We start from the raw sequence: 13,494 nt of genomic DNA, 5'->3' as shown, positions 1-13,494 counted from the left end.
TGTAGTAAGCAGGGGGTTACTCCTCGTTGCAGTGCACAGGCTTCTCATTGAAGTAGCTTCTTATTGCAGAGCACAGGCTCTAGGTGAAGACACTTCAGTAGTTACAGCACTCGGGTTCAGTAGTTGTGGCTTACAGACTTAGTTGCCTCAAGACATGTGGAATCTTACCAGACGAGAGACTGAACCCGCATCCTCCGCATTGGCAGGCGGACTCCTAAACACTGGCTGGACCACCAGGGAAGTCCTGTAGAATCATTATTAATTTTTCTGAAATGTTTATTGGAATTCACTATTGAAAGCATCTGCACTGTGGTAAGGTTTTTGATAATAATTTTAAAAGGAAACAGATGCTATTATTCAGATTATTTGTCTTCTTGAGTGATCTCTGGTAGTTTGTGTCTTTCAAGGAATTTTTCCATTTTGTTTACATTGTTGAACTTCATTGGCTAAAACTGTTCTTAATATTTTCTTATTCTTTTAAGGGTTTGTAGAATCTGTTGATGCTTCTTTTTTCACTTTGAAATTGTAATAGGTCAAGCAGAACAAACAGAAAGTATAGTAAGATGGTAGATATAGATCCAAATATATCATTATTGCATTAAATGTAAATGAATAACACAAAGAACATTTACAGAAATTGACTATATACTGAGCCATAAAATAAGACAAAACAAATTCCAAATGAATGAAATTATGTATCTTGTGTTCTCATTACCTTGGATTAATGTTGGAAATCAATAATAAAAGAGTAACTGGATAGGGCTTCCCTGGTGGTCCATTGGTTAAGAATCTACCTACCAATGCAGGGGACATGGGTTCGATCCCTGGTCTGGGAAGTTCCTACATGCTGCGAGGCAACTAAAGCCCACTTGCCACAACTACTGAAGCCTGCATGCCCTAGAGCCCCTGCTCCACAACAAGAGGAACCACCAAAATGGGAAGGTTGTGCACTGCAACTGGAGAGTAGTCCCTGCTGCCCATACCTAGAGAAAGCCCATGTGTAGCAGTGAAGACCCAGAGCAGCCAAATAAATAAATATTTTTTAAAAAGAGTAACTAGATGATTCACCATATGTTTTTGATATTAATGACACATTTCTGGGAATACTCTGGTGGTCCAGTGGTTAGTACTCTGCATTTTCACAGCTGAGGGTGCAAGTTTAATCCCTGGTTGGGTAACTAAGATCCTGTAAGCCTCAAGACTTAAAAAAAAAAAGCACATGTCTGTTCTGTTTCTTTCTAACCATGATGAAGGGGCTAGATTTTCCCTGCTACCAAAAATGCCTAGAAAAAAGTGTATGTATATATATATATCCCACACAGTAGTTTTCCAGATATTAGATTAACAAAAATTCTGAGATTATTATATGAAGAAAAACCAATGCTTGTACTAGTCCATTTCCCTGGGGCAGATTACAGGTCTCAGATTAGGGGTTGTTAGTTGTTCAGCAGCTCAGTCAGCTCCAACTCTGCAACCCCATGGACTTCAGCATGCCAGGCTTCCTGTGCTTCACTATCTCTCAGAGTTTGTTCAAACTCATGTCCGTTGAGTTGGTGATGCCATCCAACCATATCATCCTCTGTCAACCCCCTCTGCTCCTGTCCTAAATCTTACATAGGATCAGGGTCTTTTCCAATGAGTTGGCTCTTTGCATCATGTGGCCTAAGTATTGAAGCTTCAGCTTCAGCATCAGTCCTTCCAATGAAATTTTAGGGTTGATTTCCTTTAGGATTGACTGGTTTGATCTCCATGCTGTCAAAGAGACTCTGATGAGTCTTCTCCGGCACCACAGTTTGGAAGCATCAATTTTTTGGCGCTTAGCCTTCTTTATGGTCCTACTCTCACATCCATACATGACTACTGGAAAAACCATAGCTTTGAATATATGAAACTTTTTCAGCAGAGTGAGGTCTCTGCTTTTTAACACACTAACTTTGTCATAGATTTTCTTTCAAGGAACAAGTGTCTTTTAATTTTGTGGCTGCAGTAACTGTCTACAGTGATTCTGGAGACCAAGAAAATAAAATCTGCCATGGTTTCCCCATCTATTTGCCATGAAGTGATGGAACCAGATGCCATTATCTTAGGTTTTCGAATGTTGAGTTTTAAGCCAGCTTTTTCACTTTCCTCTTTTACCCTTATTAAGAGGCTCTTTAGTTCCTCTTTGCTTTCCACAATTAGATGGTATCATCTGCGTATCTGAAGTTGTTATTTCTCCCAGCAGACTTGATTCCAGCTTATGATTTATCCAGCCAAACGTTTAGCATGATGTACTCTGCAGAATACACAGAAGAACTATACAAAAAAGATCTTAATGACCCAGATAACCATGATGGTGTGATCACTCACCTAGAGCCAGATGTCTTAGAATGCGAAGTCACCTGGGCCTTAGGAAGCATCACTATGAACAAAGCTAGTGGAGGTGATGGAATTCCAGCTTAGCTATTTCAAATCCTAAAAGATGATGCTGTTAAAGTGCTGCACTCAATATGCCAGCAAATATGGAAAACTCAGCAGTGGCCACAGGACTGGGAAAGATCAGTTTTCATTCCAATCCCAAAGAAGGGCAATGACAAAGAATGTTCAAACTGCCACACAATTGGACTCATTTCACATGCTGGCAAAGTAATTGGAGAAGGAAATGGCAACCCACTCCAGTGGTCTTGCCTGGAGAATTCCAGGGACAGGGGAGCCTGGTGGGCTGCCGTTTATGGGGTCACACAGAGTCGGACACGACTGAAGCGACTTAGCAGCAGCAGCAGCAAAGTAATGCTCAAAATTCTCCAAACCAGGCTTCAACAGTACATGAACCGTGAACTTCCAGATGTTCAAGCTGGATTTAGAAAAGGCAGAGGAACCAGAGATCATTGCCAACATCTGTTGGATCATAAAAAAAGCAAGAGAATTCCAGAAAAACATCTGCTTCATTGACTATGCTAAAGCCTTTGACTGTGTGGATCACAACAAACTGTGGAAAATTCTTCAAGAGATGGGAATACCAGACCACCTTACCTGCCGCCTGAGAAACCTGTATGCAGGACAAGAAGCAGCAGTTACAACCAGACATGGAACAATGGACTGGTTCCAAATTGGAAAAGAAGTACATCAAGGCTGTATATGGTTAGCCTGCTTATTTAACTTATATTCAGAGTACATCATGCGAAATGCCAGGTTGGATGAAGCACAAGCTGTAATCAAGATTGCCGGGAGAAATATCAATAACCTCAGATATACAGATGACACCACCCTTATGGCAGAAAACGAAGAGGAACTAGGAGACTCTTGATGAAGGTGAAAAAGGGGGGTGAAAAAGCTGGCTTAAAACTAAACATTCAAAAAACGAAGATCATGGCATCCAGTCGCATCAGTTCAATTCAGTCGCTCAGTTGTGTCCGATTCTTTGCGACCCCATGGACTGCAGCGCGCCAGGCCTCCCTGTCCATCACCAACTCCTGCAGTTTACTCAAACTCATGCCCATTGAGTCGGTAATGCCATCCAACCATCTCATCCTCTGTTGTCCCCTTCTCCTCCTGCCTTCAATCTTTCCCAGCATCAGGGTCTTTTCAAATGAGTTAGCTCTTCGCATCAGGTGGCCAAAGTATTGGAGTTTCAGCTTCAACATCAGTCCTTCCAATGAATATTCAGGACTGATTTCCTTTAGGATGGACTGGTTGGATTCCTTGCAGTCCAAGGGACTCTCAAGAGTCTTCTTCGAAAACATCAATTCTTTGGCTCTCAGCTTTCTTTAGAGTCCAACTCTCACATCCATACATGACCACTGGAAAAATCTTAGCCTTGACTAGACAGACCTTTGTTGGCAAAGTAATGTCTCTGCTTTTTAATATGCTGTCTAGGTTGGTCATAATTTTTCTTCTAAGGAGTAAGCATCTTTTAATTTCATGGCTGCAATCACCATCTGCAGTGATTTTAGTGCCCCCCAAAATAAAGTCTGCCACTGTTTCCACCATTTCTCCTTCTATCTGCCATGAAGTGATGGGACCAGATGCCATGATCTTAGTTTTCTGAATGTTGAGCTTTAAGCCAACTTTTTCACTCTCCTCTTTCACCTTCATCAAGAGGCTCTTTAGTTCTTCTTTGCTTTCTGCTATAAGGGTGGTGTCATCTGCATATCTGAGGTTATTGATATTTCTCCCGGCAATCTTGATTCCAGCTTGTGCTTCATCCAACCGAGCAGTTCTCATGATGTACTCTGAATATAAGTTAAACAAGCAGGGTGACAATATACAGCCCTGACATACTCCTTTTCCTCTTTGGAACCAGTCTGTTGTTCCACGTCCAGTTCTAGCTGTTGCTTCCAAACCTGCATACAGATTTCACAGGAGGCAGGTCAGGTGGCCTGGTATTCCCATCTCTTTCAAAATTTTCCACAGCTTATTGTGATTCACATAGTCAAAGGCTTTGGCATAGTCAATAAAGGAGAAATAGATATTTTTCTGGAACTCTCTTGTTCTTTCGATGATCCAGAAGATGTTGGCGATTTGATCTCTGGTTCCTCTGCCTTTCCTAAAACCAGCTTAAACATCTGGAAATTCACGGTTCATGTATTGTTGAAGCCAGGCTTGGAGAATTTAGATCATTATTTTGCTAGCGTGTGAGTTGAGTGCAATTATGCAGTAGTTTGAGCATTCTTTGGCATTGCCTTTCTTTGGAATTGGAATGAAAGCTGACCTTTTTCAGGCCTGTGGCCACTGCTGAGTTTTCCAAATTTGCTGACATATTGAGTGCAGCACTTTAACAGCATCATCTTTCAGGGTTTGAAATAGCTCAACTGGAATTCCATCACCTCCACTAGCTTTGTTCGTAGTGATACTTCCTAAGGCCCACTTGACTTCGCATTCCAGGATGTCTGGCTCTAGGTCAGTGTTTACACCATCATGATTATCTGGGTCATTAATATCTTTTTTGTACAGTTCTCCTGTGTATTCTTGCCACCTCTTCTTAATATTTTCTGCTTCTTTTAGGTCCATACCATTTCTGTCCTTTATTGAGCCCATCTTTGCATGAAATGTTCCCTTGGTATCTCTAATTTTCTTGAAGAGATCTCTAGTCTTTCCCATTCTATTGTTTTACTCTGTTTCTTTGCATTGATCCCTGAGGAAGGCTTTCTTATCTCTTCTTGCTATTCTTTGGAACTCTGCATTCAAATGGGAATATCTTTCCTTTTCTCCTTTGCTTTGTGCTTCTCTTCTTTCCACAGCTATTTGTAAGGCCTCCTCAGACAGCCATTTTGCTTTTTTGCATTTCTTTTTCTTGGTGATGGTCTTGCTTCCTGTCTCCTGTACAGTGTCACGAACCTCTGTCCATAGTTCATCAGGCACTCTGTCTATCAGATCTAGTCCCTTAAATCTATTTCTTACTTCCACTGTATAATCGTTAGCGATTTGATTTAGGTCATACCTGATTGGTCTAGTAGTTTTCCATACTTTCTTCAATTTAAGTCTGAATTTGGCAATAAAGGAGTTCATGATCTGAGGCACAGTCAGCTTCCAGTCTTGTTTTTGCTGACTGTATAGAGCTTCTCCATCTTTGGTTGCAAAGAATATAATCAATCTGATTTTGGTGTTGACCATCTGGTGATGTCCAGGTGTAGTGTTCTCTTGTGTTGCTGGAAGAGGGTGTTTGTTATGACCAATATGTTCTCTTGGCAAAACTCTGTTAGCCTTTGCCCTGCTTCATTCTATACTCCAAGGCCAAATTTGCCTGTTACTCCAGGTGTTTCTTGACTTCCCACTTTTGCATTCCAGTCCCCTATAATGAAAAGGACATCTTTTTTGGGTGTTAGTTCTAGAAGGTCTTGTAGGTCTTCATAGAACTGTTCAGCTTCAGCTTCTTCAGCATTACTGGTCATGGCATAGACTTGGATTACCGTGACATTGAATGGTTTGCTTGGAAACAAACAGAGATCATTCTGTCGTTTTTGATATTGCATCCAAATACTGCATTTTGGACTCTCTTGTTGACTATGATGGCTACTCCATTTCTTAAGGGATTCTTGCTCACAGTAGTAGATATAATGGTCATCTGAGTTAAATTCACCCATTCTAGTCCATTTTAGTTCGCTGATTCCTAAAATGTCGACATTCACTCTTGCCATCTCCTGTTTGACAACTTCCAATTTGCCTTGATTCACGGACCTAACATTCTAGGTCCCTATGCAATATTGCTCTTTATAGCATCAGGCCTTGCTTCCATCACCAGTCACATCCACATCTGGGTGTTGTTTTTGCTTTGGCTCCATCTCTTCATTCTTTCTGGACTTATATCTCCACTGATATCCAGGAGCATATTGGGCACCTACCGACCTGGGGAATTCATCTTTCAATGTCCTATCTTTTTGCCTTTTCATACTGTTCATGGGGTTCTCAAGGCAAGAATACTGAAGTGGTTTGCCATTCCCTTTTCCAGTGGACCACGTTTTGTCAGAACTCTCCATGACCCATCTGTCTTGGGTGGCGCTACATGGCATGGCTTATAGTTTCATTGAATTAGACAAGGCTGTGGTCCATGTGATTAGTTAGTTTTCTGTGACTGTGGTTTTCAGTCTGTCTGCCCTCTGATGGAGAAGGATAAGAGGCTTATGGAAGCTTCCTGATGGGAGAGACTGACTGAGGGGGAAACTGGGTCTTGTTCCGATGGGCAGGGCCATGCTTAGTAAATCTTTAACTAATTTTCTGTTGATGAGTGGAGCTGTGTTCCCTCCCTGATGTTTACCTGGGGCCAAACTATGGTGGCGGTAATGAAGATAATGGTGATCTCCCTTAAAAGATCCCAGGCATGTACTGCTACATTCAGTGCCCCCAACCCTGCAGCAGGCCACCACTGACCCACACCTCCTCTGGAGACCCTGGATATCCACAGGCAAGTCTGGACAGTCTCCTGTGGGGTCACTGCTCTTTTCTCCCGGGTCCTGGTGCACAAGGTTCTGTTTTGCCTTCCAAGGGTCTATTTCCCAGTCCTGTTCTGGCAGCTCTATGGTGGGGTTAATGGTGACGTCCTCTAAGAGGGCTTATGTTATTCCCAAGTCTGCTGTACCCAGAGTCCCCTGTACCAGCGGCAGACCACCGATGACCCATACCTCCACTGGAGATGCTCAAACACAGTTTTGTCTCAGTCTCTGTGGGGTCCCTTGGGCCTTGGTGTGCACAAGGTTTGTTTGAGCCTTCTGAGCATCTCTGGCGGGAATGCGGTTTGATTCTAAATGCAAATTCTCCCCTCCTCTTGTCTTGCTGGGCCTTCTCCTTTGCCCTTGGACGTGGGGTATCTCACAGCCGCTCCAGCGCCTACCATCTTACTGGGGTTTCTTTGACCTTGGACGTGGGGTATCTCCACACCGCTGGTCCAGTGAAGCGCAGCTGCCGCTCCTGACTTTGGTCCTGGGGTATCTCCTTACGGCCGCTGCTCCTGACCTTGAATGTAGGGTATCTCCTCTCAGCAGGCCACTGCTCCAGCACCGCGCAGCTGCTGCTCCAGCACCACGCAGCTGCCTGGTAAAAGCTATGGTTTTTCCAGTCGTCCTGTACGGATGTGAGAGTTGGACCATAAAGAAGGCTGAACACCAAAGTATTGATGCTTTTGAACTGTGGTGTTGGAGAAGACTCTTGAGAGTCTCTTGGACTGCAAGGAGATCCATCCAGTCCATCCTAAAGGAGATCAGTCCTGGATGTTCATTGGAAGGACTGATGCTGAAGCTGAAACTCCAGTACTTTGGCCACCTGATGGGAAGAGCCAACTCATTAGAAAAGACCCTGATGCTGAGAAAGATTGAAGGCAGGAAGACAAGGGGATGACAGAGGACAAGATGGTTGGATGGCATCACTGACTCAATGGACATGAGATTAAGCAAGCTCTGGAGATGGTGAGGGATAGGGAAGCCTGGCGTGCTGTTCCATGGGGCTGTAAAGATTGGACATGACTGAGTGACTGAACAACAACAAAAACTCTGCATATAAGTTAAATAAGCAGGGTGACAATATACAGCCTTAACATACTCACTTCCCAATTTGGAACCAGTCAGTTGTTCCATGTCTGGTTCTAACTGTTGCTTCTTGACCCGCATACAGGTTTCTCAGGAGACTAAGGTGGTCTGGTATTCCCATCTCTTTAAGAATTTTCCACGGTTTGCTGTGATCCACATAGTCAAAGGCTTTAGCATAGTCAGTGAAGCAGAAGTAGATGTTTTTCTGGAATTCCTTTGTTTTTTCTATGATCCAGTGGATGTTAGCAATTAGATCTCTGGTTCCTCTGCCTTTTCTAAATCCAGCTTGTACATCTGGAAGTTCTCGGTTCACATACTTTTCAAACCTAGCTTGGAGGATTTTTGAGCATTACATGCTAGCATGTGAAATAAGCGCAATTGTGTAGTAGTTTGAACATTCTTTGGCATTTCCCTTCTTTGGTATTGGAATGAAACCTACCTTTTCCAGTCCTGTGGCCATTTGAATTTTCCATATTTGCTGTCATATTGTGTGCAACACTTTAGCAGCAGCATCTTTTAAAATTTGAAATAGCTAAGCTGGAATTCTGTCACCTCCACTAGATTAGTTCATAGTAGCACTTCCTAAAGCCCACTTGACTTTACACTCCAGGATATCTGGCTCTACGTGAGTGACCACACCATCGTGGTTATCCAGGTCATTAAGTCTTTTTTTGTATAGTTCTTCTGTGTGTTCTTGCCACCTCTTCTTAATCTCTTTTGCTTTTGTTAGGTCCTTGCCATTTCTGTCCTTTATTGTGCCCATCTTTGCATGAAATGTTCCCTTGGTATCTCTAATTTTCTTGAAGTGATCTCTAGTCTTCTCCATTCTGTTGTTTTTCTTCTATTTCTTTGCATTGTTCACTTGAGAAGGTGTTCTTGTCTCTCCTTGTTATTCTCTGAAACTCTACATTCAGTTGTGTATATCTTTCCCTTTCTCCTTTGCCTTTCACTTCTCTTTTCTTAGCTATTCATCATATAGTTGGAATCATAACAGCATGTAGCATTTTCACATTGGTTTCTTTTACTTAGTAATATATATTTAAGCTTCCTTTTTGTTTTTTCATGGATTGATAGCTCATTTTCTGTTAGCACTGAATCACTTTCTGTTGTTTGGATGTCCCATAGTTTATCCATTCACCTATTGAAGGACATCGTGATTACTTCCAATTTTGGCAATATGAATAAACCTGGTATAAAGTCAGGTTTCTTTGTGGACATAAATTTTCAACTCCTGTGAATAAATGTCAGAGTGCGCAGTTGCTGGATCACATGTTATGTGTATGTTTGTTTTTGTAAGAGACTGTCAAACTGTGTTCCAAAGAGGCTGTATGATTTTTATTCACCAACAATGAATGAGAGATCCTGTGACTCCCCATCCTCGTCAGCATTTGGTGGTGTTAGTGTTCCTGATTTTGACCATTCTGTCAGTAGTGTAGTCATACCTTGTTTTATTAATAATTTACCTTTCCCTGATGAATATAACATACAGCATCTTTTCATATACTTATTTGCCATCTGTTTTATCTTCTTAAGTGTAGTTATCTGCTAAAGTCTTTGGCCCATTTTAATATGATGTTTTCTTATTTTGACTCTAAAGAGGATTTTTTTAGGTGTATTTTGGATAATAACCTTTTCTCAGTTATGTGTTCTGTAAATATTTTTCCCAGTCTGTGTTCTCATCCTCTTGACACTGTCTTTTGCAAAGCAGAAGTGTTTAATTGTATTAAAGCCTGACCTATCAATTATTTCTTTCATGGATCTTGACTTTGGGGTTGTATCTGAAAAACCATCACCATACTAAATAAACATCATCTAGGTTTCCTTCTATTTATTCTACTAGGAACTTTATTGTTCTGCATTTTACATTTAGGTTTGTGATTGATTTTGAGGTGATTTTGTGAAGAGAGTGTAAGGTTTGCATCTAGATTCATCTTCTTGGCTTGTGGATATCCAGTTTTGGCACCATTTGTTGAAGAGACTGTTTTCACTCCGTTGTGTTGCCTTTGCTTCTTTGTCAAAGATCAATTGACTGTATTTATGTGAGTATATTTCTTGGTTGTCTTTTCTGTTGCATTGATGTATTTGTCCATTCTTTCGCCAATACCACACTGTCTTGTTACTGTTTACCACTTTTTTTTTTAACTCTTCACTCCTTGCTGTATTTCTTGAGTTATTACCTAGAATAGTTTCCCTGTGCCTGAAGAATATACCTTTTAGAATCCCATCCTTTGTAGACTGTAGATACTTTATCCTATGCAAGACCCTGAGCTTGTACTTCTATGGCTGTGAGTTACTTATTTTTCCATTTTTGTCACCTGTGCATGTCCCTTCACTTTGCCTTTGGCTTCATATTAAATCTTTTTGTTCTTATTTTATCAGCATTTCTGTATATTTGTTTAGGTCATATATTTTACTTGTTAAAAACACATCTTTGTCAACACTGTATTATCACTCTTTTTAAATTTTAGCCATTTTGGTAGGTGTGAGGTGATATCTGAAATGTGGCTTTAATTTGTATTTCCCCAATGACTAACAGTGTTGAGCTTAATTTTTTGTGCTTTAGCTAATTTTTTCATATCTCTAGTTCTATTCTGCTTCATGTAGATTTTTATTACGAGGGAGTGTAAATTTTCTTCTGCTCTGAAATTTTGATTGTCATTTTTTGCTTTCTTCTTGTAGTAGCTTCAGATGGACGCAGTATGCCTCATTCACCTGCCCCGTGCGGCCTTTCTCTCCCTGGGGTGATTTTTTTCTGTGTTTAATCACCGTGAACATCCTCACTCTGTTCTGTCTGTTCCTTCATGGGCTCAGTAGTTTCCAGCAGACCCTTTGTACAGCTCGCACTCGAGCTGGGTCCGAGGTATTTGAGTTTCACTATTCATAAGAAATTTGAAGTTACTTGATAAAGAAGGAGGCAAGACAGGCGAGAGGCCACTCCTTCTAGCATTGAGTATGAATGTTTATAAATAAAATTGGGGATCCAGGTGAGGAGAAAGGGTGGGCAGAACTTCATTATTGTTAGTTTAACACTGATTTTGGATCCAGGTATCCATGTAGAAATCTTGATAATTGAAAATAGAAGTTAGTTGCTGCTGCTGCTGCTGCTAAGTCGCTTCAGTCGTGTCCGACTCTGTGCGACCCCATAGATGGCAGCCCACCAGGCTCCGCTGTCCCTGGGATTCTCCAGGCAAGAGTACTGGAGTGGGTTGCCATTTCCTTCTCCAGTGCATGAAAGGGAAAAGTGAAAGTGAAGTTGCTCAGTCGTGTCCGACTCTGAGCGACCCCATGGACTGTAGCCTACCAGGCTCCTCTGTCCATGGGATTTTCCAGGCAAGAGTACTGGAGTGGGGTGCCATTGCCTTCTCCGAGAAGTTAGTTATACAACTACAAATGCCTTAAGTAAAAATATGCTAAACTGAGGAAAACACAGAGTCTGCATGTCTGTGTGTGTATATATATATATATTTAATAAATTTATTTATTTTAGTGTCTGTATATATTTTTAAAGAATGAAAAAAAATCTTTTTCTAGGGCAAGCCTTTAGCTCTCTGAAAAACCTGTCTTTGGACTCATCATCAGAGTTACAGTGTGGGTGTTTTTGTATAAAGACCCATATAATTAATTGAATATTTGTATTTTCATCTAGATGTTTTCCACTCTTAGTGCATCAGTTACTTGTGCTTAGGAAATAGTAGAATTCTGAACATGTTCTCATCTAGACATTTCTCTCTCTCTCTCTCTTGTGGCTACACTCTGCAACTTGCAGGATCTTAGTTACCTGACTAGGGATTAAACTCAGGCCCCCAGCATTGGGAACAGGGCATTTTAACCCCTGGAGTGCCACAGAAGTCCCCTCAACCAGACATTTTTAAAAGGACTTTTTGGGTAGATGATAATCTTTTTAAGAATAATTTTGTAAGTATATCTATTTGGGGTACACATTTCAAACAGTTTAAAAAACCATTTCCTTATGAGTAACCTGTTGCCTTTTATAAATAATTTTTTAGCAAACATTGAGAAGAATGTGCTACCTTACCATCAAAGAAATGGCTACCATCTCTGAGGATGTGATAATTGTTACAAGCAGGTATGTGAATAGTTAAAACCTGGGATGGGATACTTACATATTTAGTGGAGTATTTGTTGTTCTCTTTCTATTAATTTTACATTTTGACTGTAAGAAAGCCAATAGGAATTTATAAAGAATATAATATCAAGAGCATTCTTTTCTAAAATGTGGTTGTCATTCTGTGAAAACCATCCCTGTCTGATAAAGCAAAGAAAGAATTCACGAAGGCTAATGCTAATAGATTGATTATGTTTAGAATCATAATATGTCATTAAACAAAACTAAAAAGTAAATGATGCACTGAAATAAAATATTATTTAAAAATTTAAAATTTTATATTATAGTTGCTTTATGAAATAAAATATAATAACTACATCAAAAGACATTAATATCTATAATATATAAGGAGCTCTTATATTTCAAAAATTATCTCCATGTGATAATTAATAAAATAACTAAAGAATCTAAATATCTTTAGTCATTCTCACTAGTAACCAAAAAATGTAAATTAAAAATTCAAGAATGAGTTACAATATTTTTTTGTGCTTTTTAAATTCAAATTATTTAAACTAAAAAAAAAAAAGCCCCCAAACCCAAGCAGCTCACCTATTTTTACCCTAGTCCCTGCCTCTGGCATCCACTAACCTGTTCTCTGTATCTATGAGCTTGGTTTTATATATGTATATTTATTTATTTATTTAAATTCCATGTATAAGAACTATTATATGGTTTTTGTGTCTCTCTGTCTGACTTATTTCACTTAAGGCTCTCAGGGTCCATACATATTGTCACAAATGGCAGGATTTCATTCTTTTTAATGGCTAAATAATATTCCAGTGTATATATGTACCTCAATTTCTTTATCCATTCATCTATTGATGGATACTTAGCTTGTTCCCATATCTTGGCAATTGTAAGTAATGCTGCAGTGAACATGGGAATGCATATATCTTTTTGAATTAGTGTTATTGTTTTCTTCAGATGAATACCCAGAAATAGAATTGCTATATGGTAGTTTTGTTTTCAGTTTTTTGAGAAATCTCCATACTGTTTTCCATAATGACTGTACCAGTTTACATTCCCACCAGCAATGCAGAGGGTTCTCTTTTCTTCATGTCTCAATGCTTGCTATTTCTATGTTTTTGTTAATAACCATTCTAATAGGTGTGGGGTGATAATCTTATTGTGGCTTTGATTTACATTTTCCTGATAACTAATGACATAGAGCATCTTTTCATGTACTTGTTGGCCATCTGTATGTCTTCTTTGGAAAAATGTCTATTCACATCTGCCCATTTTAAATCTTTTTTTTTTTTTTGCACTGAGTTTATGAGTTCTGTATAAATTTTAGAAAATTACATTATTTTTGCCAATCAAATTGGCAAAAAGAAAAAAGTCAGTCAGTACTTGTAAGGGATATTGATTTTC

At 39.9% G+C, this 13,494-nt stretch overlaps 1 protein-coding gene across 1 annotated transcript in view; it reads left to right on the top strand.

The window, feature by feature from the left end:
- The window catches only part of COPG2 (coat protein complex I subunit gamma 2), a 462,375-nt gene that overhangs the window by 11,136 nt on the left and 437,745 nt on the right, over window positions 1–13,494 (top strand). Inside the window, exon 5 of the mRNA XM_081537057.1 lies at window positions 12,005–12,084. Coding sequence (XP_081393183.1) covers window positions 12,005–12,084 — 80 coding nt within the window. The remainder of the gene's footprint in view (window positions 1–12,004; window positions 12,085–13,494) is intronic.

The sequence above is a fragment of the Giraffa tippelskirchi genome, chromosome 10, assembly GCF_054371585.1.
Source record: "Giraffa tippelskirchi isolate mGirTip1 chromosome 10, T2T-mGirTip1v1.2.pri, whole genome shotgun sequence".
NCBI lineage: Eukaryota > Metazoa > Chordata > Mammalia > Artiodactyla > Giraffidae > Giraffa > Giraffa tippelskirchi.
Note: the sequence above shows the minus strand (reverse complement) of the source record. Positions and strands in the feature narration are given on the sequence as shown.